The 27,998-nt window shown below is 39.5% G+C and overlaps 2 protein-coding genes across 4 annotated transcripts in view; one reads left to right on the top strand and one right to left on the bottom strand.

Annotated features, from left to right (window-relative positions):
* Nucleotides 1-27,998, top strand: part of LOC127425749 (hippocalcin-like protein 1) — a 58,149-nt gene that overhangs the window by 28,031 nt on the left and 2,120 nt on the right. For 2 of the 3 annotated variants that reach the window (XM_051672013.1, XM_051672012.1), the window contains 3 exons: nucleotides 18,696-18,836; nucleotides 20,714-20,995; nucleotides 27,882-27,987. In XM_051672013.1, the coding sequence (XP_051527973.1) occupies nucleotides 18,741-18,836; nucleotides 20,714-20,995; nucleotides 27,882-27,987 (484 nt within the window). In that variant the 5' untranslated portion in view covers nucleotides 18,696-18,740. Of the gene's footprint in view, nucleotides 1-16,114; nucleotides 16,139-18,695; nucleotides 18,837-20,713; nucleotides 20,996-27,881; nucleotides 27,988-27,998 lie in introns of those variants that run through there. The other variant, XM_051672015.1, reaches the window with a different exon arrangement.
* LOC127425738 (ataxin-1-like) overlaps nucleotides 10,349-27,998 on the bottom strand; it is a 391,578-nt gene continuing 373,928 nt past the window's right edge. The window contains exon 6 of the transcript XR_007894662.1: nucleotides 10,349-10,367. The gene's annotated coding sequence lies outside the window, so the exon portion shown is untranslated. The remainder of the gene's footprint in view (nucleotides 10,368-27,998) is intronic.

The following is a 27,998-nucleotide window of genomic DNA, read 5'->3' as shown; positions in this document are numbered from 1 at the left end:
GCTGAAAACTGGATGACACTTATTGAATTTGTTTGTGATTAAAGAATTTTTTTTTTTTTCATTATTTGTAAATCACATACTATTTAAAGGTGCACTCAGTAACTTTTGTCTTTGTGTCATCTTGGACTTACACTGACACATAGCGGCTTGGATGTAGCATCATTTAAAATCAACGGATTACTTTAATCAATGAGTGAATGAGTCAAATAACAGGACAGTTACTGAGATTAAGTGAGTAGTATTCGGCTGGTCATGTGATTCTAACACTGCAGCCCCCATGTGCGGACCCTCTCCATGTAGAATAAAACAGCTTTTATAAGGTTACTGATATGACTGGAGTCTTCATTTCAATGTGAGTGCTCATGATTTCCTACATATATTGCAAAATTACAATTCACGTCTTTAGGAGTTATACTTTTTTAATAAGGAAAAAATGACTGATTGCACTTTTAAAGAAAGTAGGCAGTATACTGTGTGTACTTCATCATATGCAATAAGCATTAGGCTAGTATTCCATTCCAAATATAGCACTGGATTTGGCAAGATAACATTTTGCGTCATTTCCCAAAGTCACTCGCCCCTCTTCTCCTCATCATTTCCTGTCATACTGTCCTATCAACAAAAGTGGAAAAAGGCCAAAAAAAAAAAAAAAAAAAAACTCTCCATCCACACCAGCCAGTGCTCCTCTATCCTTCTGATGGGCAGCCAGCTGAGATAGAAGTCCCGGTTGGCGAGAGGTATGAAATGACGGCTGCAATGTGAGCTGACAGAAGGGACCTCAACCACCGAGGACACAGCCTCATTCTTATTTTTACCTCCTTCATTAGAGCCTTTTCTCCATCTCTCTCACTCTCTCTCCCTGTCTGTTCTTTTTATTATGTCTTCTCTAGCCCCTCCCCCTCTCCCACCCTCTCTCTAGTGTAATGTGAAGTATTTATTGATTCAGGTCAGGGCTCGACCCTTGCTGTCTTTATTAAAAGCCATACCTGACTGACAGCTTGATAAAGTGAGCAGTGCTGTGTGATGGTATGCTCAAACAAGTGGTACATCTAGAGATGGTTTTTGAGTGATTTCAGAAACAAGACACATGTCACAGGATTGTTCTATTGCTAAAACATGATTTGGAATCTGCATATAGTGATTTACCATGTCGTTGTACACTAGTGGAATGAGTCTGGCAGATGGCATTTAGCCTCTGTAAGCTCCAAAATTTCAGCACCGTGGTTTTAAGAAGGTCTGTCATTTGGCTCATGAGAGATGTTCTTGTATATTGTCAAAATGTCAGCGTGAGGATTCATTTTGTGAGGTATGTGTGTGTGTTGTGCCAAATAGGGATTGTAAAATCCCTGTTGCAAAACCTAACTTTTTATTTAATTATTAATTAATAATTAATAAAAACATAATTATTTTTGTATAACTTGCATATTTACTAAAACATGCAGTTCAAATGTACTAATTCATGTTCAGTTGACAAGTAATAGATTTCAGACTTAAATTTTCAAGAAAATTTATCTCATTTGCATTGTCTGTACATTTGCAACACACAAATGAAAACAGGTAAGGATCATATTTTCAATATTTTCAGCCCCATCTCATAAAACAGCTTATGGGTATTAGTTAAAATCTAAATATTATTGGCAAAATCCAAATATTATCATCAATAACAATACTGGATACAAGAACATAACATTTCAGTGCATTAATACAAAACATTTCAGCACCACACAAGCCCCGCAACACGCACGGAGCGAACAGTCCCGTGCATCAGAGAAACATTCTCAGTATTCGCAAGACTTTTCAACAATAAGACTTTAAAATGTTAAAATTTCTCCCTCTGAGAAACTCCTTTTTCGTTTTACGCAAGCATGGGCGAAACAGAATAAAATGTCTTTGGTGATCCTTGCGCTGTCACGGATTTGTAAACATTTTGATGCTGATATATTTTACTATTACATCTGTGAGAAGAGCAGCTCTGGCAGCACTGGTGTACGTATCTCTCATAGTGTACATCTCTTTGATCAGATCAGTGTTGTAATGGTGAATCAAATTGAAATCTTTAATGACAGATTTAGTATCCAAGCAAACAAAAGGCATGCGTTTATCCTGCGTGCATTAACGTTAGTGCGCACTAGCTCGCTGACTGAAATTTTGCTCAATTTACCTTACAAATGATGAACAAGTGTAAGATGTTGCATGCTAGAATCCTACAGCAATCAAAGAACAAGTGACTTCTTCTTTACATAATCCCTTTTTCAATAAACTAAAATCAATCCTCAGTCTTGTCCGACAGGCCGTATTCAACGACACTGCAGGCCGTATATGGCCCACTGGCCGCCAGTCGCCCATCCCTGCAATAGAGTTTGGCATTAGCATGTTGCTAAGCTAATGAGGCTATGTTTTTTTTTTAGCATATAAAATACATAACACACAAATGTTTGGTAATATAGTACACTTTAATTACACTGAATACCTTTTAACTGATTGTTTTCAGTATTATATTAAATATGTTTATAACTGATATTTCTGATATTTGTCTTTTTTTTTTTCATTGAGCTTGTCGCATTCTGGGATTGCATTCTATGTGAAGGATACATGTGATGCTGCTTAGGGCAGTAAAACAATTATTTGTAAAAAATTATTATCTGTATATAAAAAAAAATGTATAATAAAATTTTTGACAATAATCAAAATAGTCCTAAATATTTATGTTTCGTATTTGCTTTGAAATTACTTACCCTTACAAAAAAATCTAGATTTCCAGCAAATTTGCCGTAAATTTGCCACTCATTATTTTCACATGCATATGAGCTTGTGATTTGCCGCAAATGTTTGAAAGATGTTTGCAGCCCTTCACCGGTAGTGGTGAACCTGCAGCAAACCTTTGGCAACAATGAACAATTTACCGCAACAACAATTTTTTATCAGAGGAACCATTATTTTTCAACCATACAGCCGCTGTTGCAAAGTCAAGTCATTTTATTTGTATAGCGCTTTTCACAACACACATAATTTCAAAGCAGCTTTACAGAAAATCATGCATTAACATAAAATTAAACTGTAATATCTATAATGTCTTAGAGTCAACATTGTGTAGTTTGATAAAATACGATTGTGAATTGCGTTTAAAAATATGTAATTAAATAATAATTGTATTTAGAACCCCAGTGAGCAAGCAGAAGGCGATTGTGGCAAGGAACACAAAACTCCATAAGTTGTTGGTTAATGGAGAAAAATAACCTTGGGAGAAAACAGGCTCACTGTGGGGGCCAGTTGCCTTCTGGCTAACATCATGAATATAATGCCAATAGTACTTATGTATTGTGGAAGTCATGGTTTAAAATGATTAAACTAAGTAAGTGTTAAGGGTCAGTGTTTAAACAAAGATTTTGTATGAACTGTAAGATTAATGATAATGTCTTTGAAGTCCATCCTGGATTAACTGCAGAAGTTCACTGATGCATTGTCCTTGTTAGTTGGCTGATGAAGGGTTTTGTTGGCAATTAATTGATAGTCTATGTATTCCATTATAAGAGTGTAGTCCATCATTAGACCGAGGTGAAGCAGGCAGAGATCAGTGAGGTGCATCGCAGTTCAACCTGCCGGTTATTTCGGTGAGGTCTATCCTAAGTCCAAGGTTAATTTCGGTGAGGTCTATTCTAAGTCCAGGCAATGGCACATGTCTTATGGTTGGAGTTGGCATCAGTTCATCCTCTGAAGTCCATCGTAATAGACTGAAGTGATGTTTGGCTGGCACCGTCTGCTATTAGTCACCATCACTCAGACACAGGTAGCAGTGGAGTCCAACACGAAGCAGGAATGGTGCTGGATCCAGCCGGTTCTGGTGACCTCAGGATAGGAGTCCCGAGGTTGAGACAGGGAAACAAATAGAATAATATTAGCATAGATGCCATTCATTTTATTGCTGAGTTATCATGATCAATGTTTCTGGTTTCTGGTTCCGGCAGACTAAAAGCAGCCTAATTGTGGGTTGAAGGATAAATTAGGTGTATGCCTTGCTAAATAGATGAGTCCTTAGTCTAGACTTAAACTGAGTGAGTGTGTCTGCATCTCGAACAGTGTTAGGGAGACTATTCCATAGTTTAGGAGCGAAAAATGAAAAAGATCTACCTCCTTTTGTGAATTTTGATATTCTAACTATTAACAGGCCAGAATTTTGCGATCATAATGAATGTGATGGAATATAGCATGGTAGAAGGTCACTTAAGTACTGTGGAGCTAGACCATTCAAAGATTTGTACGTAGTTAACAGAGTTTTAAAATTAATACGAAATTTAACAGGTAGCCAATGTAATGACGATAAAATGGGGCTAATATGATCATATTTCTTGGTTCTAGTCATCACTCTGGCTGCTGCATTTTGAACCAATTGAAGTTTATTTATTGATCTTGCTGGACATCCTCCCAGAAATGCATTACAATAATCTAGTCTTGAGGTCATGAACGCATGAATTCGTTTTTCGGCATCAGCAACAGAGAGCATGTGTCGTAATTTAGCAATATTTCTTAGGTGGAAGAATGCTGTTCTACAAACATTGGTAATTTGATTTTCAAAGGACAAATTGGTATCAAATATAACACCTAAGTTCTTCGATGTTGAAGATTATGTAACAGTACATCATCAAGAGTCAAATTATATTTTAGCAACTTGTTTTTAGAGGTTTTAGGTCCAATAATTAGTACCTCTGTTTTGTCGGAATTGAGTAGAAGGACATTTCTGCCATTCAATCATTTATTTAATTGATACACTCTGATAATTTTGAGAATTGTGAAATTTCGTCAGGTTTTGAAGAAATATAAAGTTGGGTATTGTCGGCATTACAGTGGAAGCTTATTCCATGATTCCTGATAATATCTCCCAGGGGAAGCATATACAAGGGGACAAGCAGAGACCCTAAAACTGATCCCTGTGACACTCCATACTTTACTTTTGTTTGGTTTGATAATTCCTCATTTAAATAGACAAAGTGGTAGCGGTCTGCTAAATAGGACCTAAACCATGCTAATGCAAGTCCACAAATGCCAACATAATTCTCTAGCCTATTCAAGAGAATGTCGTGATCTATCATGTCAAATGCAGCACTAAGATCTAAAAGCACTAGAAGTGAAATGCAGCCGTGATCAGATGATAAGAGTAACTCTGATAAGTGCAGTCTCTGTACTGTGATGGGGCCTAACTCCTGACTGAAATTGTTCATATATACTATTTCTCTGTAGAAATGAACATAGTTGGGAGGATACTACCTTTTCTAGTATTTTCGACATAAACTAGAAATTTGAAATTGGTCTGTAATTAGCCAGTTCTCCAGGATCAAGTTGTGGCTTATTAATAAACGGTTTGATAACTGACATTTTAAAGTTTCTTGGGACATGTCCTAAGGATAGCGAGGAATTAATAATATCAAGAAGAGGTTCTGAGATTACAGGGAATACCTCTTTTAAGAGCTTAGTTGTTATTGGATCTAACATACATGTTGTGGCTTTTGATGTTTCGATAAGTTTTGTTATCTCTTCATGACAGCGAAGGACTGAAGTTGCACGTGAGGAAAATTATGAGACACTGTTTTCTGAGGTACTGTGACAGATGATTGCATTATTCCAATTTTATTTCTGATTATTTCAATTTTATCAGTAAAGAAATTCATGGAGTCATTATTCTTGTGCTGCGATGGAATATCTGGTTCAGTTGAGGCTTTATTCCTAACCAATTTAGCCACAGTACTGAATAAAACACCTAGGATTGTTGTGGTTATTTTCTATGAGTTAGCTAAAATATGCTGACCTGGCAGCTTTTAGTGCCTGTCTGTAGCTACAGACACTATCCTTCCATGCATCGCAAAATACCTCTAATTTTGTATTCTTTCACTTGTGCTCCATTTTCCGAGCTGCTTTCTTGAGAGCATGAGTGTGATCACTGTACCATGGTGCAAGGCTTTTTTCTTTAATTTTCTTTAATCGAAGGGGGCGACACTATCAAGAGTGCTAGAGAAGACTGTATTTATATTTTCTGTTATTACATCAAGATCTGCTAGGCTTGGAGCTTACTGAGTATATGAGATAGATCTGGAAGATTATTAGTAAAGCTATCTTTAGTGGTCGAAAGAATAGTTCTACCTGAACAATAGCGTGGTGTAGATTGAGTAACATTAGCTGATTGCAGCATACAAGAGACAAGGCAATGATCTGAGATGCCATCACTCTGCAGTAGAATTTCTATAGTATCAACATCAACTCCATATGACAGAATTAAATCTAGCGTATGATTATGGCGATGAGTTGGTCCTGTCACATTTTGTCTGACTCCAAGAGAGTTGAGAATATATCGATAAATGCTAATCCCAATGTGTCATTTTCATTATCTATGTGAATGTTGAAGTCACCAACAGTTAAAGCTCCATCTACAGTAACTACAAGATCTGATAAAAAATTAGCAAATTCACCAAGGAAATCAGAATAAGGTCTAGTTGAATAAGGTGATCTATATACTGTAGCAAGGGCAAAAGACGACAGAGTTTTTTTTATATCTGACGGTGTCACATTAAGCATTATTAGTTCAAAAGACTTAAACTTATATCCTGTCCTATGAGTAACACCAAAAACTTCACTGTAAATTGTAGCAACACCTCCTCCTCGACCTTTCAGATGAGACTCATGTTTATAACAATAACCTGGGGGAGTAGATTCATTGAAACTAATATATTCATCCGGTTTAAGCCAGGTTTTATTCAAACAGAGCGCATTCAAACTATGATCTGTAATAATTTCATTTACAATCAGTGCTTTGGTAGAAAGATATCTAATGTTTAGTAGCCCTACCTTCATATGGTGTTTATCTTTAATTTTTTTGTTTTGTTCAAGTTTTACCTTAATTTTTCTAAATGATTTAGTGAGAGTTTTCTGTTTGGTGGTTCGGGAAACAGACAGGTGATACAGTCTTTATGTGTTGTAGTTTATGTGACCTGTGTGACGTCTCAAGGCAGCTAGCAGACGTTCAGATTAATCAGTTTGTCTGCTTCCTGACCTGGGCCCCAGTTAGTCAAATACTATAATTATTAAGACTATGAGCCAAATTACTAGAGAGGAGAGTGGCACCTTCCCTGGAGGGATGGAGTCCGTCTCTCTTTAGCAGGTCAGGTCTACCCCAAAAATTCTTCCAATTGTCTATAAATCCTATGCTATTCTCCAGACACCACTCAGACATCCAGCCATTCAGTTACACTAATCTACAATAAACCTCATCACCACGACAAGCAGGGAGGGGGCCAGAGCATATTACAGTGTCTGAGATCATTTTTGCAAGTTCACACACCTCTTTAACATTATCTCTAGTGATCTCCGACTGGCGATGTCAGACATTATTAGTGCCGACATGAATAACAATTTTAGAAAATCTATGTTTAGCATTAACCAGCACTTGTAAATTTGATCTGATATCAGATGCTCTGGTTCCCAAAATGCATTTAACAATAGTGGCTGGAGTCTCTATTTCCATGTTCCTTACAATAGAATCATCAATTATTAGGGCTCTTTCAACATGATTCTCAGTGGGTGCATCACTGAGTGGGGAGAATTGATTGGAAACCCTAACAGGAACGGGAGAGTTGTATCGCATTGCTGAGCGAGTATGCCGCCGAGACGTCACCCAAATGCCCTGCTGCGGGGGCTCTAGAGCCGGAACCAAATTGTGTGTGTTGCTCGCTGTTCTACCCGCATCCGAAACAGTATCTACAGGCTTCTCTTTCTCACTGACCTCGACTAGCGTTCGGATGCGTGTCTCTAACTCATTAAACTTCTCTGTCAGCCTGACTAATTCCTTACATTAATCACATGTGAATCCCTCACTGCTGACGGAAGAAGCTATTGTAAACATGTGACATGCAATGCCAGCAGATGCATGCGGAAAATTCATGCAGTTGAATCGCGATAAGAGAATAATGTGGGGGAAAACCCGATGCATGCTGAAAAATGGTAGATGTTAAGGATTAAAAGCTGAAAATTGATAGATAAGCAATGCTAAAAAAGCTAGCAGGATACTAACACATACTCGAACTAGGTGCCAGCAGCAACAGGTAAAATACACACATATGAAACAGTCCAAAAGCGGAAAAACCTGAAACACGCTGTAAAATGACAAAGGATAAAACGATGAACATATGAGAATAAGAATAAGCAATGCTAAGCAGGCTAGCAGGTTACAAACACTCGTGCAGTGTGCCATCAGCATGTTTAATGTTTAATGTTTAATGCAGTAAAATTCCATAAAAATATTTTTAGGAATAATAAAAATTAACACAATTATATATTCTGATTTATGTTACATTTTTGAATGATGTTGCAAATGAATCACTGAATCGGAGTTTTGAAGCGATTCACTGAAACAGTTTGAGCTGATTCATAGAATTTTTGTTGCTATAAGTTTAAATCAAAGACACTATTAAAACATCTGTCTAAACACTCTCATACTCATGAGTCGCAAGAAAATGAATGATATATTGTTGCGCTTATGAACGTTAGGCTACCTAAGTTATTAGGGAACTAAATGGCCAAATAGTCATTAGTCTCATTGTCATTGAGATATTCACAGTGTTGCTTAAAGGGATAGTTCACCCAAAAATGACAAGTCTGTCATCATTTACTCACTCTTATGTTATTCCAAAGACATATGGATTTTTTTCTTCTGTGGAACATTGGAGATTTAAGGCAGAATGTTAGCCTCAGTCACCATTCACTTTCATTGCATCTTTATTTCATACAGTGAAAATGAGTGGTGACTGAGGCTAACATTCTGCCTAACATCTCCTTTTTTTTTATCCACAGAAGAAAAAAAGACAAACGACAACAGAATTGTTATTTTGGTAACACTTTACAATAAGTTTCCATTAGTTAACATGAAGAAACAATACTTTTACAGCATTTATTAACCTTAGTTATACCACTGGTCTGTTGAATGCTTTATTCTGATTGGTTTACAGACGTTCTAAGGTGTGCAATTATTTATGGTTCCATATCACTTCGCCAAATTATTTCAGTTATTTCAAAGAGCCCTACAGGCTACCACAACAAAAAAAACAAACAATTAAAACAAAGACATTGTTTTAGTACATTGGATAAGAATGACAAACAATGTCTATAATATCCTACATTTATTTTAATTTCGGTTAAAAAGAGCCCTCGGCTCCCTCGTCTCACCCACACTTACACACGCTCACACACATATATATGCAAGCGCACACACACACACACACACACACACACACACATGTTGGTGCGGCTATCCTTATGAGGGCTCTCCATAGACATTATGATTTTTATACTGTATGAACTACAGATTCTATCCCCTAAACCTAACCCTCACAAAAATTTGTTTCAAAAAAACATCGTTTAGTACGTTTTTTAAAAAGATTTTAATTATGGGGACACTAGAAATGTCCTCATAAACCACATTTATAGCATAATACCCTTGTAATTACCAGTTTGTAACCTAAAAATGTCATCGTAAACCACAAAAACGTGCCCACACACTCACAGACTCACACACACACACACACACACACACACACACACACACACTACCTTGATATTCCAGTGCCGAAAAGCAGCGCATCCTCCGTTGCTAGTTCTAAAGTGATGTTTTCGAAGCAGCAACGAAGGCTTGAGCTGTATCAGAGCAAGATACACTTGATCAAAAAAACTTCTATATGATCTGAAATATCTGTGGGAAACACCCTCACGCTCCCCCTCACACACACACTCCCACACACGTGGACACACAGATATTATACGCATTATGCACACACTTACTCACGAGAGAAAAACAGAGCCGTCATGTCAGTGGACACCTGCATCTCAGTAGGGTTGAAAACAGTTGTTAAGGTTTACAACAGAAATATGGCGACACTCGCTGCTGCTGAGAAGTGCTTAAACTTACATCTTTGTGATTTTGAAGCAATGTTACTTCTGACGAGAGCTGTAATCCCAGAAGCATTCTCTCTCAGTTTCTGAGTTTCTCTCTTTCGATCCCTCAAACACAAACTCACACACAAACCTACTCCGCTGCGCATCGTGACCGCATTACCACCTCGGGTGTGTATTATTTTTCAACAATTCAGCGGTCTGTCGTCAATTATTCCTTACTTAATGTTAATTTCAACATATAGTTATACATTTTTAAAATTGAAAGTTGTATTTCTTAACATTAGTTAATGCACTATGAACTAATAAGAACTAACAATGAACAATTGTATTTTTATGAACTAACATTAACAAAGATTAATAAATGCGGTAAACAATGTATTGTTAATTGTTTTTTCGTGATACCTAATGCATTAACTAATGTTAACAAATGGAACCTTATTGTAAAGTGTTACCGTTATTTTGTGTGAACTACTCCTTTTAATTTTATATCGGCAACAAAACCATCACAGAATAATTATGAATATTTGATATACAGCCATGCCTTGGTGTGAGGATTCAATTTATGAGATATTTGTGTGTGTGGTGCAAAAACAAGGTTATAATTTCTCTCCCTGCTACCACAGAAAGAAGGGGAAAAAGATTAGAAAAAAAGAGATAATGAGAAAAAAGAGAGAGGCTGTGAGATGGTTCGTGCAAAGGGTGAGCAATTAGAATTAAACTTAAGAGGAATTAAAAAAAGAGTCTATAGAAATCGAAATGAAGGAAGGGATAGAGCCAGAAGATTAGAAAGAAAGATAGTGGCTGATTTAGAGAGATCAAAAGTAGCTTGTTGGGTCAGATTGATTCTCTGATTACACCTGTTTCTCATAAATGAATGAGAGATGTGGGGAAAGAAATGCAGGTGTGGGGAGAAAAATCAATTCTGTTGTCCTCTTTCCTCTGCCTTTTTATAAATGCAGGATAAGATACTCTTTTTGTGAGATTCATCAATTTGCCTGCTTTCTCCCCTCCTGTGATGCTCTCAAACCCTCTCCTTCATCTCTCTTTTCTCCTCTCGGCCTTACACTTTAATTTTGCTTGTGTGCAATGGCTCATTCACTCACTACACTCTTGAAGGCAGGGCTCTTAATGAGGCTCTTGTCTTGCAGAAATGCAGCCTCCTCAGCCCTCATGTTTTCCTATACAAAAACAACTCTGGGGCGAATGAGTTGTGCCACTTTTGTGGGAAATATTTCAGCTTATTGGATGGTGCAATGCTGTACAGTAGTTTGATGCAACAAACTTTTTTGATGAGGCATCTTCCACAACCTAGCATTGAGAACTGGCCTCTTCAAGATGGGTAATTGCACCACACACATTCATTGAGCACAGATTTTGTGGCCATTTTTGTGCCATTACCTGATTTGCATGATTCCTTCAGTAAATAAGGCATCAAGCGTAATGCAAATAAATGTTGTTATCAAAGGCAATTCATTTTTAGTGAATTCTCCCCCCACTCTTCTTCCCAGAGAGCAAAGCATTGCTTCCTCTTCATCCATCCATCCCTTCACAGCTGGATTAGCAGGCCAGATGTTGCTGACCCACATAGAGGAAAGGAACAGCTGTCTGCAGGATGGGTTGGGATGGGATGGCTGTCCTGGATTTTAACAGGCAGGACAACCACTAACACATGTGGGACTGTGTTGAGAGAGAGGATTATCCCTTAAGCCCAAACAGAGAGTGGAACATGGGAAACTGCAAAGAAAAGAAAAAAGGAGAAATTCTGTTGTAGGTTGAGTGAGGGTGTGAACATGTGTATGCTGCATATCCATATGAGTTGTCCTGTATCTGTCGTCATCAGGCTTTTCAAGAGCAGTTGTTTGGTGCTATAGTCTGTCCAAGTATAATGTCATAAATAAGCCCTGTTTGTAATTTGATACTGTATTTGTGCATTAATGTATTTGCAGACTTTTCTAAGAGTAACATTTTAATGCTCGAAAGTTGCTCTTACATAGCTCAGGAGGTTTAAAGTCAACATGCAATTAGAATAGACTCTAAATAGATAGATTTCTAAATAGATGTTCTTGGATCTATTGTGCAAAATTCATTGGTGCATGCTATTCCAAAGGAAAGGTTTCTGTGCACAATCATCAAGTAAAACTTTCAACCCCCATCCACTCTCTAATCATTTGCCAATAGGTAAAATCAATCCTGTCCTTCATTTGTTTCTCATTGAATGTCTCATTCTGAAATCTCTTATATGAAGTAAAAATATAAGGTGAAGTAAAATGGGTTGTGAACACCATTTTATGCTTACTCAATGGAGTTATGTCTCATTTAATTATCAACTTTGTCTCAGATATTCTTCCTAAATTGCCACAAAAGAAATAAAAATAGACACAAATGAGTCAATTGTTGACATACAGTAAGAGTACACAAAAAAATAGCTCTTTGGCTGAACTTGATTCAATTGTGGACAGTGGTTCCATGTGTTTAAAATGAGCTTTCTTAACTTAAAATGACTATGTTATTTCAACACAAACACTTTGAGTAGTAAGAATCTAGTTGAATTGGGTAAACCCAACCAACTTAGACTCATATAAATCTCTTTTATTTCTTTGTTGTTCAGTTGTTCTACAATAGTGTTGCTTTAGTTCATTTTAATTAAGTAAATTAAACAAGCAGCAAAGATCCTTTTGTGTGTATGTGTGTGTGTGTGTGTATATATATATATATATATATATAGATATAGAGAGAGAGAGAGAGAGAGAGAGAGAGAGAGAGAGAGAGAGAGAGAGAGAGAGCGAGCAATAAAGTAGATGCAGATACCATAGTGTGGGTAAGGTGGTTTTAGAAGACTTTGATGAGAAAGTTCATTTTGAAATCTCTGACTTATGATTGCTGACTTAACATGAGATTTTTCTCTCAGTTCTATAGCAGGAGACTACAGCAAAAGTCTCCATTCTCCCATCTCTTTAGGGGAAACTATTAAGATATTAATTCCTCCTGGGATTGGACAAGGCAGTTATGTGAGAAAATTTAGTGGATGAAGTCATTTCATTCTTTATATATTTCCCTCGCCTTCCTCCAGATGTCTTGTGTTCCTCTCATCTTGGCTGGAGTTGAGGACATTTGCAGCCAGGCTTGGTTCAGGCTTCTCTTCTACTGACTAATGAGCGTAGAGTGTAAAAACTAGTGTGACAATTGAGTGATGACATTAAAGCCCTGGGGAACGACACTCCTTCCAGTATATCAGCAATGTGTCTGCTGTTCAGAGAGAGAGACAGAGAGAGAGAGCGAGAGAGCGAGAGAGAGAGAGAGAGAGAGAGAGAGAGAGAGAGAGACATGTCGCTTCACATTGCACTGCTACCCTGCTGGAGTTTTTCCAACAGCAGATGCAGTCACAGTTACTTCACCATGCAGTTCAAAGTTCAAAAACGTACAATTTAATTTAGTACGTTAAACTTAGCGCTGGGTGATATATATCGAACATTCACAATATTTTCATGATGATTTTGCGAACATTATAAAATTAAGCAACATTATCATATTTATGGAGAATATAACAATTATTTCAATGCCCTTTTTTGCCCATTAAGTTTTCTAAAGATTCTAAAAATTGTGTCATTAGACTAGTTTTGCAGTCCTTCCTTGTCTTGCAAATCATGTGAGCATTAAGACAGAGATATTTAAATAGTATTTTAATAGCAATTTTTATTTATAGTAGTAAAAATGGTGTGTTGGTAAGATTGATTCATTTCTGTGAATCAAACATTCCATTTCAATGAATTTTTTCAAAACTCTGATTCAAGTACTTGTTTGCATTAGATCTGTCAATTTAATGCGTTAATTCAGTGCGATTAATTATAAAATAAATAAAAAGAAATAAATAACATGTTAAAAAATTAATGCAATTATTCATGTCACCGGACCATAATAAGGAATGTTCACCTTCATGTTTTATGAGTCTCAGTCAGCAGTGGGCAGTTAGCGCAACTCCAGCTGAACAGGGATCACACAGCTGTACAGTGATTTAATGAACAATCTTACATGCACTTTTTTTGCAGAAAGTGGCATTCTGAAATGTCATGTAAATGAGAATGCCGATTTCTTATGCCACTTAAGGGATTAAGAGAAAGCGGTTTAAAACACCTAGGTTTATCCTCAAGAACACGGCTTAATGTGGCCAAGTAAACACATAAGCTGCACTTTGATGGGTGTTTGAAGAGCATGTATGCGATGAACAGAACGGATAACAAACGTCATTGGATGGAGCCCAACAACAAGTCAGCACAGTGAAAGAATTCAACATTTCTGAAAGTACAGTGGGAAAAGCACATACACTATAAACTATACCCATTTCTACAAACCAATGAAAAACATCAACTGTCTTTTACATGCATATATGCACTTGTACATTGGGGGAATCCCAGTGTTTTGGTAAGAGGGAAACGCGATTACTGAAGCACAATTCCGCTGCAGGTCGTGATAGAAATTTAAGGAAACAAAAACAGCAACAACTCTGGAATTTCTGGAAATAAAGTGAAGTAACGGAGAATAAAATAGCGAAGTCTTCCTCAGATACCATGTTTGTTATTTAAACAAGCGTCGCGGGGAAATTACGTTGCTGTGGAGAAAGCTGCTTACTGACGAAGTTGCATTTTTATAGGAGTAAAGAGTACGCCGCTTAAACAGTGCATGTAAACTGGAACGCTGCTTTTTCGCAATAACCTGCTTTCTTACAATAAGCCGCTTTCTGGTGTCCATGTAAACGTAGTCAATAATAGGCTTATGTTCACTGATATGGAAATAAACAATATATTGCCTTCTAAAAGCACTTTTTGTATTCCCTAATCAATTCTTTACTCATCCGCCACAATAATGTTATGCATTTTAATTATCTGCATTATCATATTTTTTATATATTATATTTAAAATTATTTATTTTATTTATTATAAATATCATTATTTAATGATTTATTTTATTTATGGGCCTTTCATGTGTTTAATTTTCTTACATTAAACAAATTGAATCTACTTGGCAACAATAGCTGTTTGTCTGAAATGATGGTTTCTTGGACTAAAAAAAAATGGCCTTTTACATAATTTCAGAGCAAATACATAAATATTGATATATATATTGAATATTGTCAAAAGGCTGAAAAATATTAAGATTTAGCTATAGCGCTCAGCTGTACTTCAACTCCAGTTTTGGTTCATGTAGAATGACAACATGGAACACAAATGTGCTGTAGGAATTCAGCAAATATGCACCGAGCTGCTGAAGGCAGAATTCAGACAGCGTAATGAAAACAACAGACGCGGCACAGAGCCCTTGCATGTCTGATGGTCAGTCCAACACCAACACTTTGCAGTGATGCTCTTTCATCACCACTGGGCCTGCTGCCAGTGTAAGCTGCTCCTGCTCTGCATTCTTGCCGTTGTTGTTATTCTCCCTCCTGGTTCCCTCGTTGACCTCTTTTTGATCCCTGGACTAAATCAATTGCTGCAGCTTCAACCCTAAATGGCTAAGTCTAGAGATCAGCCTCGAGTTAAGCACAAATGGTTGGGAACATCTAGTTACAGGACTAGGGTGAGGTGAAATCAAAATGAGAGTTTTGTGGCTTTTAGTCTAAGTGTGTTAACTTTGAGGCCATCTATATGCTAGTGTACTTTTAAAATATATAGATTTCAAATATAGTCTATGTATAGAATAGTCTATGACTTCCAGGACATTGTCCACTAAAATGTCTTTCAGACTGAAACTGTCTCATCCTTTTAATTCCACCTGCCTCTGACTAACAAGAAAGGGGTTAGCCCCTAGTGGTAGATGGCATGACTACACCATCTGGGCCCCAAAAGCATCTTCCTCCTTTGATGGCCATTCAAAACTAGCAGTATATTCTGAATAAATATTCTGTGTATGTTTTTTTATTTTGCAAGCAACACATAAACCGCAAATATTTCATTTTAGTATAGCAGTTTTACCACTGCCTGTTATTTGGAGGGCTCATAAAAGAGTGAAGTTGACTTTTTTCCTTTGTTTGCTCAGGCAACATGATCACACCGGAAACTGGCGTGTTCAGAATTTTTTCCGCAGTGTGCCGAGTTCCGGGCAAGAAGCATTATGTGGCGACTGTTCATGCCCAGAAAAACACCCATGCTGTGCCTTTGACATCACATCCCTTTTGATTTCTGGTTAGCGAGAGATTATATTTGCACAGAAGTAAGTGAAACACCTGTTTTGGTCTCAGTACTGATGGTTAGGGTTAGCTTTAGGATTTTGGTTAGGAGTATTATTTTTTGAAATTACTACTCAAATGTTTCTGAAAACAAATGTGCTGTACCTTTCAGGTCACATCCATTCAAAGAAGTAAAGAACACAATTTTGGCCTCAGTACTATTGCACATGCGTATGATTGGAAATACAATTATAAATACATTAACACGGGAAAGAAAACTGCACTCGTCAAGCAATTTTATTGGGTCTCTAAAGACTTGTTGAAAGTTTGACTGCACTGACTGAACTTGATCTGTATAGCATCATAAGATGGTGAATCCTCCTTCAGAGAATACTTACAGAAAGCTAAATGATATCTTGAAATTATTTTTCTGTCATCTGGTTCCTCTCTGTTGGGGTTTAATTCTCTCCCAAGAGTTCAAACACTCAGCATGGGATATGGAAATCAAATCAGACAGGCTGGTATCGTCCATAATCACATGAAAATTGGCAACCCTGAAAGTGATACAGTTTGGAGGATGTTAGTCTGAATGACTGAATTACTTCTATCTGAATGCTTATGTAAGATAATTTAGCTTAAACTCAAACCAGACTTTTTCCTCCATCTTGTACTGTCAGATCATCTTTCTTTATTAAGTGCATACTGCTCCCTTTGCATTTGAGATAAATGTGCCTGGCGCTCGGTAACTGATGCGTTCAGAGTCTTGTTTGTGTACTGATCCTCCTCCAATGTTTTTGCTGCAGTGCACTGGGTGGCCTCAGATTGCTGCGCGTCTCACAGTGGATGTGGGCGGCTCTGTTATTAATTAGCACAGGTAGCTGGGTCTCCTGTCACCACTGTGTTCTCAAAACATCATGAAAGAATTCAATGCAAACAACTGTTTTTCTGTATCACATTTGGAGTGATTCGTTTTTACATTTCGTTTTAAAGTTTATTAAAGGCCCTATGAAATTAGTTGACAAGCTCAGATTTCTTTACTGTTTTGACATATTTCCGTTTGAAACAGGAAATCGTGGCATATCCCTTTTTTAAATAGCCAATAGAGCTGTTCAGCCTTGATGTCAGTTTGTAGGCGATCCTGGAAGGCTAATTCGCCATGGGTTACTTCTGGAATTTCCTATGGGTTTTAATAATGGGGTTTTTCGGTTTATGTGTAAAATAAGGTCTGTGGTAAACATTACTTTGAGATACTTAGGTGTTTTGTTCTACAACATAAATTACACACAGTCATACCTCAAACGTGAATTTTGAGACATACAGTATTTTTTAAAATGTTACATTGCTAAATAAGGACACATATTGTCCTTAATATTTTGAGTCATCAATAGACCAGTCCCATTGCTTACAAACATTTTGCACATGTGCAGTAAGTGGTGGCAGTAAGCTGGCGAACTGTTGTGTTAGATTTGACAGATTAGACAGCTAGTGTTAGCTAGCTCCTCTAAATATTGCTAGAAAATAATATTGAATAAAATTAGCCTTCAAGTTCAAAGCTAGCTAGGTTTGGGTACACTATTGCTAACAAAACAGCTAGTTATAATCATCGATTAAATGAAAGTATGACACAAATAGCCATCAGAAATACAGAAATATTCTTAGCGATACTATTATTATAATGATACGAGTTAATAACATACCTGTAATAAAATGTTCGCTGCAAACGTTGAGTTAGAAATGATCTCCTCAGTCCAGTCAGCTCTGTTGATGGAATCCGATAAAAGTGAAGCCCTCGGTTTTTGTCATTGTGAATTTTACAGCCAACAGCGCAGCACAAATTTCTTTTAGCTTAACCAGACAATTTAAAGGTAACAGCTAACTTTTTGAGGACAGCTGGTCAGCTAACTACAGGTTTGTTTAAGTATTAGCGCCGGTGCGACACCGGTTTTTTTGCCACCACTTCCGACTTTGATGTAGGTGGTGACCGTGCCAAAGCATTGGTCTATATTTTGGTCCATTTCTGTGGAAGTGTAAGACTACATTTAAAATGTGTAAATCTGAAAAAAGCTAATTTTTAGTACTTTTACAGAACATTAGAATACAACCTCAAAGCTAATAAGCATAGACTAAAAGCCACAAAACTCCACTTTGATTCCATGGGTTCTTTAAAATCATGCAGGCATTTCTGTACTGTATTTTTATCAGCACACTTTCTGTATCCAGGAAGCTACAGTGAGTCAGCTCAGAGGGTTGATATTATTTCACATCAAGGATATGTACATGTACACTTATACAAACACACACTAACACACACAAACACAGTCACTAATTATCCATATAATGTCAGGGGAGACATTAGAGTTCACTGAGCCTTCCCTGAACACAAGTTGTTATGATTTGGAAGAAGCTTGTGGTTTTTAATTAGTTTAAATTCTATGTCCATGATGTCATGATGCCTTCTAATTACTTGTAATCTGGTGCTGAATCTTGACCATGGCCTCATAGCTAAAACTGCTTCTTTCCACGTGAACAGGAAACCTACTGCTAGATGCCTATTATACATTCACGTCTCTCTTCATTGGCTCTATTCTTTTTTGATGACAGGTCTGACCAGAGGACTCGGTGTTGTCACTGTGCACACAGGGAAACATGGGGAAACAGAACAGCAAGCTCAGGCCAGAGATGCTACAGGACCTGAGGGAGAACACAGAGTTCACTGATCATGAGTTGCAAGAATGGTACAAGGTAGGCACAATTTTTCATAGCATAGCATATGCAAAAATATTTGGATTTTTACTATGAGCACATGTCTGTAGTGGCAGAAATGGCAACTTCAGATAAGGATATGGGTGTTTCTTCAACTATGGCCACTTGTGGTGAACTTTAAGAAAATAACTTATTTAAAACACACTTTTTACACTCTCACTAGTTTACTGAATTTGACAACTAATAATCGGCTGGGTTCACAAAACATTCTTAAGAATACAATTCTTCATACTGTAACTACTATATTTTTCTTATTTTCTAACTTAAGAAAGAAGGTAAGCATATTTTGCTTTTTAAACATTTTGGAATAAAATGGCAGACTCATTTGCCTTTAAAAGGCTTTGTACCCTAAATGCACACAATTAAATATTTTCATTATTCTTGGATAATTTAAAATAACATCTTGAATGGAAATGATGCACAATAAAAACAATCTTTTTACATATTTATCTAATAAAAACTAGTTATAGTTTATCACTATAATAAGTTTAAAAAAAATTATTAGAGGCAAATTGGTTGGTTACAGCATTAATTAATCTTGAATTAAAGTTACTTTCTGCATATACTACTAACACATTTACATTAAAATTTGTATATGTTAACATTAGTTAATGCATTATGAACTAACATGAACTAACAATGAACAATAGTATATTTATAAACTAACATCAATCAAGATTAATAAATGTTTAAATGGATTGTCAATTGTTAGTTCATGACATAAAATGTGTTAACTTATGTTAACAAATACAACCTTATTGTAAAGGTTTACCATTTTAATAAAAATCAATGGGACTCTGGGACACAAAAGTGCCCGTTATTAAAGAAAAACCATATATCTAGGCTTTCCATCATGTGATTTATCCATAGACTATAGGCATATTTGAACATAAAAGCAGCCACCCCCCTACCAAAAGGTCAAATATAGCACTTAGTGTATGTTTCTAGAAGAGATGGTCATGGGAAATTACTTACAGTAATATATGTATCCCAGGCTTGGTTGCCCCAGAGGAGACACGTGTATAGCGGCAGAAAATACTCTTCTACAAGAATGGATAGGCCCCATATATTGAAATTTAAGCAACCATTAGTCCCGCTGGCCTGAGGCTGAAAAAGAGCAGATCACAGACCTTCTGACTTGGAATGAAACCCACAAACATCTCGGTTGATGTTAATGGCTTCAGAGGAAGGGCTTTTCCTGGAAATTACATCATCTTCATGAGAAATCATTTATGAGTTTTGTGGTTTGGGATTGTAGAATGTCAGATCTGGCTCATATTTGCTAAGGTCACTGAATGCCTGTATCTGACATGAGATGTCATATTATAATAAAAAGGCGCAGGACCCAAATTTTACCTTGGGCATCAAGGCCCAGCACGGAACCGGAATTGTTTATCGTACAAAAGAAACAAAAAGTCCTTAAAATCAAATATGATTTTTAAAAATACTACCATGAACTGCATTGTGCAAATATGTGAAATTACATAGGCTGAATAAAAAAAAACAAAAAACAATTTTGAACTGTAAATGCATCAGCAGCATAAGTGTGATTTATCAGCCTAACACATGGAGCAAACACTGGAACAAATATTGCATTAGTATGACATGTATTACCAAGTGACAGATGAATTTGTGTCAAAAAATAATAAATATGGAAGTGTTTCCTCCTCCCGTTTAAATGTTGATATTTCTATTTATTTTGCAGTCCTATTAGTGCACAATTACATGCTTAATTGATTTGTATTATTTGCATTTAGCATTGTTTTTCCCCCAGAACAGACCTGCAACCCCCCAATGAAGAACCACTGTATTAAACAATGCACTAATTGCTCTAATATGTTTTTCACCCTTAACAGGGGTTCCTGAAAGACTGCCCCAGTGGACATTTGAACGTTGAGGAGTTTAAGAAGATCTATGCCAACTTCTTCCCATATGGTGATGCCTCTAAGTTCGCTGAGCACGTCTTCCGTACGTTTGACACCAACAACGACGGGACTATTGATTTCCGGGAGTTCATTATTGCTCTGAGTGTGACATCACGGGGGAAATTGGAGCAGAAGCTGAAGTGGGCATTCAGCATGTACGACTTGGATGGCAACGGTTACATCAGCCGTGACGAAATGCTAGAGATTGTGCAGGTCAGAGGGCATTCTGGGACACTTCTGTTTGTCCTGTTAGCATAAGCCAGATGTATATTGCAACCCCTAACTCTAAGTATACTTCAGCATGTAACTCATCCCACACTGTTTGTGCTATCGACTTAAATGATACCTCAAATGAGTGGCTTATTATAAAGGGGAGTGCTATTACTGTTCTAAGCGATCAGAGATTTTCACATTGTGAGCAAAACATTTGTTTTTTAAAATACCATAGACATAAATGTAAACATCTAGAGACTATCTTAAAGCAACAGGATTGCCAACTGTCCCGTTTTAGCTGGGCTGTACCATTTTTTGCCCGAAATACACCTATTCTCCTGTATTTTAGCAGTTAGATGCTCAAGGGGGACACCCCCTCCACCACCACTACCACCAAAATGCGTCCCGTATTGAAATGCTCGAGGTGAAACCTCATCCTGTATTGAAGCGTACAAGGGTTTGATGCTCAAGGGGTCCCGTATTTGCATAGGGAAAAGTTGGAAAAACCCTACCTATCAATACTACCAATCCTTGTAACCTTCCATAAAACCCTAGCAACAGCAACAGTTTTTCTTACTGCTGTATTTGATGATTATGATAAAAAATAACAGGATATGATATTTTCATTTGAAATGCAGAGGATAAAAATGCTAAATGCTAATTGTATTAAGCTAGAAAAGTGCTTGATAGCTAACAAATTAAATAAAAAATGGACCTCATCCATGATAAAAAAAAATACTAAACTAAACATAAGAAACAAAAGTAATTTTGTTTTGTTACTCACAAAGTGGCATCCTCATTTTGATTCAGCCTTTCTGTGAATGTGCCTCAGAGTTTTAGCTTTTTTTTTTTTTTTGTATGTGTTTTTAGAACACTTAAGACTGGTCCAAAATCTGCATTATTTATTACAAAAGACAAAGATTGTCCCTATGAATTTTGAACCAGCAGTTACCTTCATGAAGTGCCCATACTAGGCTTCATAAAAGGCAGAAAACACAGGCATGAAAAGCCTGACTCCTGATGGAGAAATCTAGAATTACATTAGAGAGCTCTCCCAAATGATTGCTCCCATTTCAGCCTGTGCTGTGGGACCAGGGAAGCTATTAGCATGTGGTTAGCATGCTTGGTCGATACCAGTGTCCCTCAGCCAGGCTTGGCATGCTTCATTGTTTGCAATGCCCTCGAATTGCGAAACCTGTGGGGAAGATTGTGGGGACGGGGGAGGGTCATAGCACCCGCCTCGGCTCTCTTACCTCTTGGATTAAAGTGTTAAATTTAACCAGGGTTTATCCCTGTGTTTGCAGAATGGCAGGATTATCCACAAACTCATGGAGGTTACAGCACATCGAGTTAGCTGGCACTCAGAAATTGCAGCGTGTTGCATATTTTAGCATGATGGCTGCTTTTAAAAGGTGCAGGGCTAAGCCGAGAGTATGGCATCAGAATTCTGCCCAACTGTGAATATGAATATCCCTCAAAAACATTACATAATTGATTACATAATCTTTTTTTAATCAAGTTTTTTTATTTTTTATTGGAGAAGCAGGATTTCACATACTCAAGGAAATCTTCCTACTGAAAAAGTCATAAAAATGCCAAATGAAAAACCACATATTCATAATAATGGCAAAATAAATAAAGACTCTCAATTACAACACTCTTAAAAGAGTAGTTCACCAAAAATGAAAATTCTGTCATCATTTACTGACCTTCATGTTATTCAAAACCTCTGTCACTTTCTTTCTTCCGTGGGACAGCCTCAGTCATCATTCACTTTCATTGTATGGAAAAAGGATGAAAGGAAATTGAATGGTGACTGAGGCCAACATTCTGCCTAACATCTCCTTTATGTTTCATGGAAGTGCAACATTATTGGAAAATTTTCCTTTTACAATGCTAACAGTGCTCTATTCTCGTAGCCAATGCTAAACCAAATTTTGTGCCTGGGCAACACACAACTGGGTGTGGCTGTGAGTGTATGCATGCAAACTGTGGGTGTATTCGCAAAAATACATAGAAGGTCTATGAATAAAGTGGCGCAAAGCCTAATTTGCTATTTTTGTGTGAAATAAGTAATTGTGCTTAAAGATGCATTAAGTTTTTGCTTATTAAAAAAGTTCCCTATCTGTCACTCACTTGATAAAAGGCCAATGAAAATTGGCGAGTGGTATTTGCATGCCACTCCCCCAGTCATACGGGTATAAAAGGAGCTGGCGGCACTCATTCAGATTTTCTCTTCGGGGCCGAATGGTCGATGTTTACTGAGCTGACTGTTCATTCACCTCTGCTGGATCTGGCAGCACATTTCAGTGGCTTCTCCCTCCTCTGCACTGGTGCACTGCAGAGAACGCCCCTGGGTGCTTCGGCAGAAAAAGGAGAGTATATTTTCCTAAAAGAGTATATTTTATATCTATTTAAAAGTATATCTTTTTAAAGATGCCTTTCCGTTTGTGTGTTATTCCTGGTTGCGGTCGTTACCTCTCAATTTCAGACGGTCACGATCGCTGTCTTTTGTGTCTGGGCGTGACCCATGCGGAGACAGCGTTCGTGGATGGTTCATGTACTCACTGCGAGAACATGACACGGCAATGTTGCGGGCCCCAGCGGCTACCCGCCTCTGTCCTTCTACCTACGGGTATGAGGCCAGTGTGGCTAGCACTGGGGGCGAATTGGGGACCCCAGTGGGACCACCCCTGCCAGGTATCCCCCCACGGACCTCCCATTCCCCAGCACGCTTGTCTGCCCCGATCGGGCTTCCGGATGAGTCCGCCGGCTCATCTCACAGCGAGTTCGACCTCTTGTTCGGAGCCCGCGAAGCTGATGAGCTCTCAAGCGCCGCATCGGAGAGCGGGCTTGTCCAGTCAGACGCAGAAGCCTCAGCTGGGCTTCCCCTTCAGGGATGATTGCCCAGTCACAGGCTGATGTGAAAATGATGGACATGCTTTCCCGGGCGGCCGCGAGCGTCAGGCTAGAGTGGAACCCTCTGCCCTCCCCCGAACCCTTGCGGCTCGATGATTGGTTCCTGGGCTTGCGGCGCTGCTCAAAGCAGCCACGCCCCGCTCCAGCACCTTTCTTCCTGGAAGTGCACGAGGAGCTGACAAAATCGTGGGAGGCACCTTTTACTGCCCGGTTCCGATTTTTCAGCTCCCCCACCCTCACTACCCTCGACAGCGGGGTGGCCAGGGGCTATTCAGCGATTCCCCCAGTGGACAAGGCACTCGCGGTGCACCTATGCCCGTAGAGCGCCGTCACCTGGCACGGACGCCCAAAGCTCCCGTCCAAGGCCTGTAGGTTCACGTTGTCCCTGACGGTCAAAGCCTACAGTGCTGCTGGACAAGCCGCCTCTGCCCTGCACGCCATGGCTCTCCTGCAGGTCCACCAAGCCAAGGCGCTAAAAGAACTGCACGAGGGTAGTTCCGCCCCAGATTTGATTCAGGAACAGCGCTCGGCAACTGACCTCGCTCTCCAGGCGACGAAGGGCGATGTCCAACTTAGTGGTCCAGGAGCGCCAACTTTGGCTCAACCTGGTTGAGATGGGTGAGGCTGACAAGGCACGGTTCCTTGCTGCCCCTATCTCCCAGGTTGGCCTATTCGGCGACACTGTCGAGGAGTTTGCCCAGCAGTTCTCGACGGTGAAGCAGCAGACGGAGAATATCCGGCATATCCTGCCCCGGCGTGGCTCAAGACCCCGCACCCCGCCTGCTCGTCGCCAAGGGCGTCCCCCTACGGTGACTTCACCGGTTCCGCTGCAGCCCGCCCCTTCGGCCCAGCCCAGGCGTGGAGCCCACCACAGGAAGCAGACTCCACCCGTCTCACGGCCGGCTGCCAAGAACCCATGAAAGGCTTCAAAGCACCCCTGAGATGGGCGACCCAAGCAGAGGTGAATGACGGGCGACTCCAGCAGAGGTGAATGAACAGTCAGCTCAGTGCCCGCTCTGGTATGCCCTGACCGAGGCACCTCTTGGTATAGACATGCTGGCACACAGCTGGCCCCCTGGACTGTGCAAATATGCATTTCCTCCAGTGAGCCTACTTGCACAGACTCTGTTCAAGGTCAGGGAGGACGAGGAGCAGGTCGTCCTGGTAGAACCCTACTGGCCCACCCAGACATGTTTCTCGGACCTCACACTCCTCACGATAGCCCCCCTGGCGAATTCTCCTGAGGAAGGACCTTCTTTCTCAGGGACGGGGCACCGTCTGGCACCTGCGACCAGACCTCTGGAATCTCCATGTCTGGCCCCTGGACGGGACGTGGAAGACCTAAGCGGTCTACCACCCGTGGTGGTAGACACGACACGAGACACTTCCCAACGGGAAGACCCCCAGAGATGCGCAGTCGGATTGGTGTTTTCATTCCTGCAGGAGAGGTTGGAAGGGTGGCTGTCCCCTTCCAACTTGAAGGTGTACATAGCCGCTATAGCAGCACACCATGACACAGTGGACGGTAAGTGCTTAGGGAAGCACAACCTGATCATCAGGTTCCTGAGAGGTGCCAGGAGGCTGAACCCCTCCAGACCACGCCTCGTTCCCTCATGGGACCTCTCTGTAGTTCTTCAGGGTCTATAGAGAGCCCCCTATGAGCCTTTGCAGTCAGCTGAGCTAAAGGCATTCTCCTTAAAGACTGCCCTCCTGACTGCGCTCACTTCCATCAAAAGGGTAGGAGACCTGCAAGCGTTCTCTGTCAGTGAAACGTGCCTGTGACATGCAATACAAGCAGATAAGTCCGGGTTAGCCGGCCGGGTGTATTGCTTGCACATAGCCCCTTTCACCTCCCCTGAGCTGAAGACATGCGCTATTAACTCCCAGTAGTGTTCACAAACTATGTTCCCTGGTTGACTTCCTCCGAGCCCCGTGGCAGTCAAGTTTTCAGAGAGACTCGCTGCTGGCCCAGTACACGTGCTAACTAAAAGCCCTGTTCTGGGGTAGGTGCTCTGCATGTGGCGGTTCCCTGTAGGTAACCACATACGATGTATATCTTCCGCTAATTCATTTCCCTGTTGGCAAACTGCATCTTCCTTGGGCAGAGGCCCCTCTGCCACAGTCTACATGTTTGTAGTAACTCCTCCCCTGTTGGGTAGGACCTACCATGAGACTTCCCCACATGACATTCTTCCGACATAGCTCGGCAAGACCATGTGACATATTCCCACTTAAATATCCCCGCAGTGTCCTCCCCTTGGGAGGGACACCCCCCGACTAGACCTGGTCGGCCCAGTCGGATAATCCCCCCTTTTTTTAGGGAGTGGAAAAAAAGAAGGGGAAAAGAGGCCACGACTGGGCTAGCCTGTCTCTATCTTTTGGGTAGTTGACTTGTCCCCAAAAAGGGCCGTTTGACACTCATAACTATGTTGGGGGAGGTTACGTGTCGGCCTGGTGCACTGGCTATGAAGCACACAGTTGTCTGCCCGTCACACGCCGCCAGTTCACGTAACACAGTTCAGCCAGTTGCTGCGTTTTGTATAGGGACCCCTAGTGTCACTACATCGACACAACGTCGAGTGAGTGACAGATAGGGAACGTCATGGATACATGCATAACCTCCATTCCCTGATGGAGGGAAGGAGAAGTTGTGTCCCTCCTGCCACAGCACTGAACTACACGCTGAAATGGCCGGACCTTCTCTCGGCTCCTCATCATAAAACCTGAATGAGTGGTTGCACGCCAGCTCCTTTTATACCCGTATGTCTGGGGGAATGGCATGCAAATACCACTCGCCAATTTTCATTGGCCTTTTATCAAAGACCAGAAGTGTCTCGGGCTCCCAAGAGTGACCCCTAGTGTCACTACATCAACACAACTTCTCGTTCCCTCCATCAGGGGACGGAGGTTACGCAAGTAACCATGACGTTTTACACATAAAGACCTGAATAGCATTTTTTAGAAACATGTTGAAAATGATGTACACTCACATGAGATGAAGTCTCCTGTCATAGCAATAATGAAATAAACGTTGTTTAAAGGGAAAGTTCACCCAAAAGTGATCGTTTTGCTTTAGAAGACATTAATTTAATTTAATTTAATTTAATTTAATTGAGTCAAATGGATGACATTTATGCTGACTGTCTGTGATTTTTGTACCTTCAAAGGTCAGCTCACCATCCACTTGCATTTAAAGGACCTACTGAGCTAAGATATTTTTCTATCTTTCTTCAAATGTGTTCTGCTGAAGAAAGAAAGTCATACACATCTGGGTTGGCATGAGAGTGAGTAAATGATGAGAGATATTTCATTTTCGGTGAACTATCTCTTTAATTTTACATGGAGCTGGTCGCCCCCTCATGGGCACTGCGATGTTGACAGCACATGACACTGTGTCATGCAATTGTTACTACCACTAATAATGCTAGAATGGGACAACGAGTTGTTTAGGAAAACACAACCAATCATGAACTAAACTAAATTACCACATTAAATATTCATGCACTATTTAAAGTTGCAGAAATGTTTATGCACTGTTTAGTTTCAGTGTCTGAGAGTAAAAAATGTCAAACGGTGATGACAGTTGTATAAACTGGAGTTAAAACCGTATTACAGGTAGTATTTTTTGCCTGTTTGAGGTGACTTAAAACAGCCAGATCAGATTTACATGGCAACATTTTAACAAGCAATTATTAAAATGGTTTGAAACATACAACAGCGTGACCCAAGATTATGTTAACCCAAGGTTTAGAATGACACTGGCTTAACAATCACAAGTGTGAAAATCCAATTATACAATTATCTTGAACATATAATCTCCTTTTCTGTATAAAGTCCAACAAAAAATTGTTTGGTGGTAAACAACGCTATATTTATGCTCATTTATGAATGAACTTACTTTTAAGGTAGGCAAGTTTCTTCTTTTTTAAACTATTTCATTATTCATGTCCCTCTTCATCTCTGACAGGCCATTTATAAGATGGTGTCATCAGTGATGAAAATGCCGGAGGATGAATCCACACCAGAGAAGAGAACAGACAAGATCTTCAGACAAATGGACTTAAACAATGATGGTAAGATGTAA

Source organism: Myxocyprinus asiaticus, chromosome 34 (genome assembly GCF_019703515.2).
Source record: "Myxocyprinus asiaticus isolate MX2 ecotype Aquarium Trade chromosome 34, UBuf_Myxa_2, whole genome shotgun sequence".
In the NCBI taxonomy this organism is placed as follows: Eukaryota; Metazoa; Chordata; class Actinopteri; order Cypriniformes; family Catostomidae; genus Myxocyprinus; species Myxocyprinus asiaticus.
Note: the sequence above shows the minus strand (reverse complement) of the source record. Positions and strands in the feature narration are given on the sequence as shown.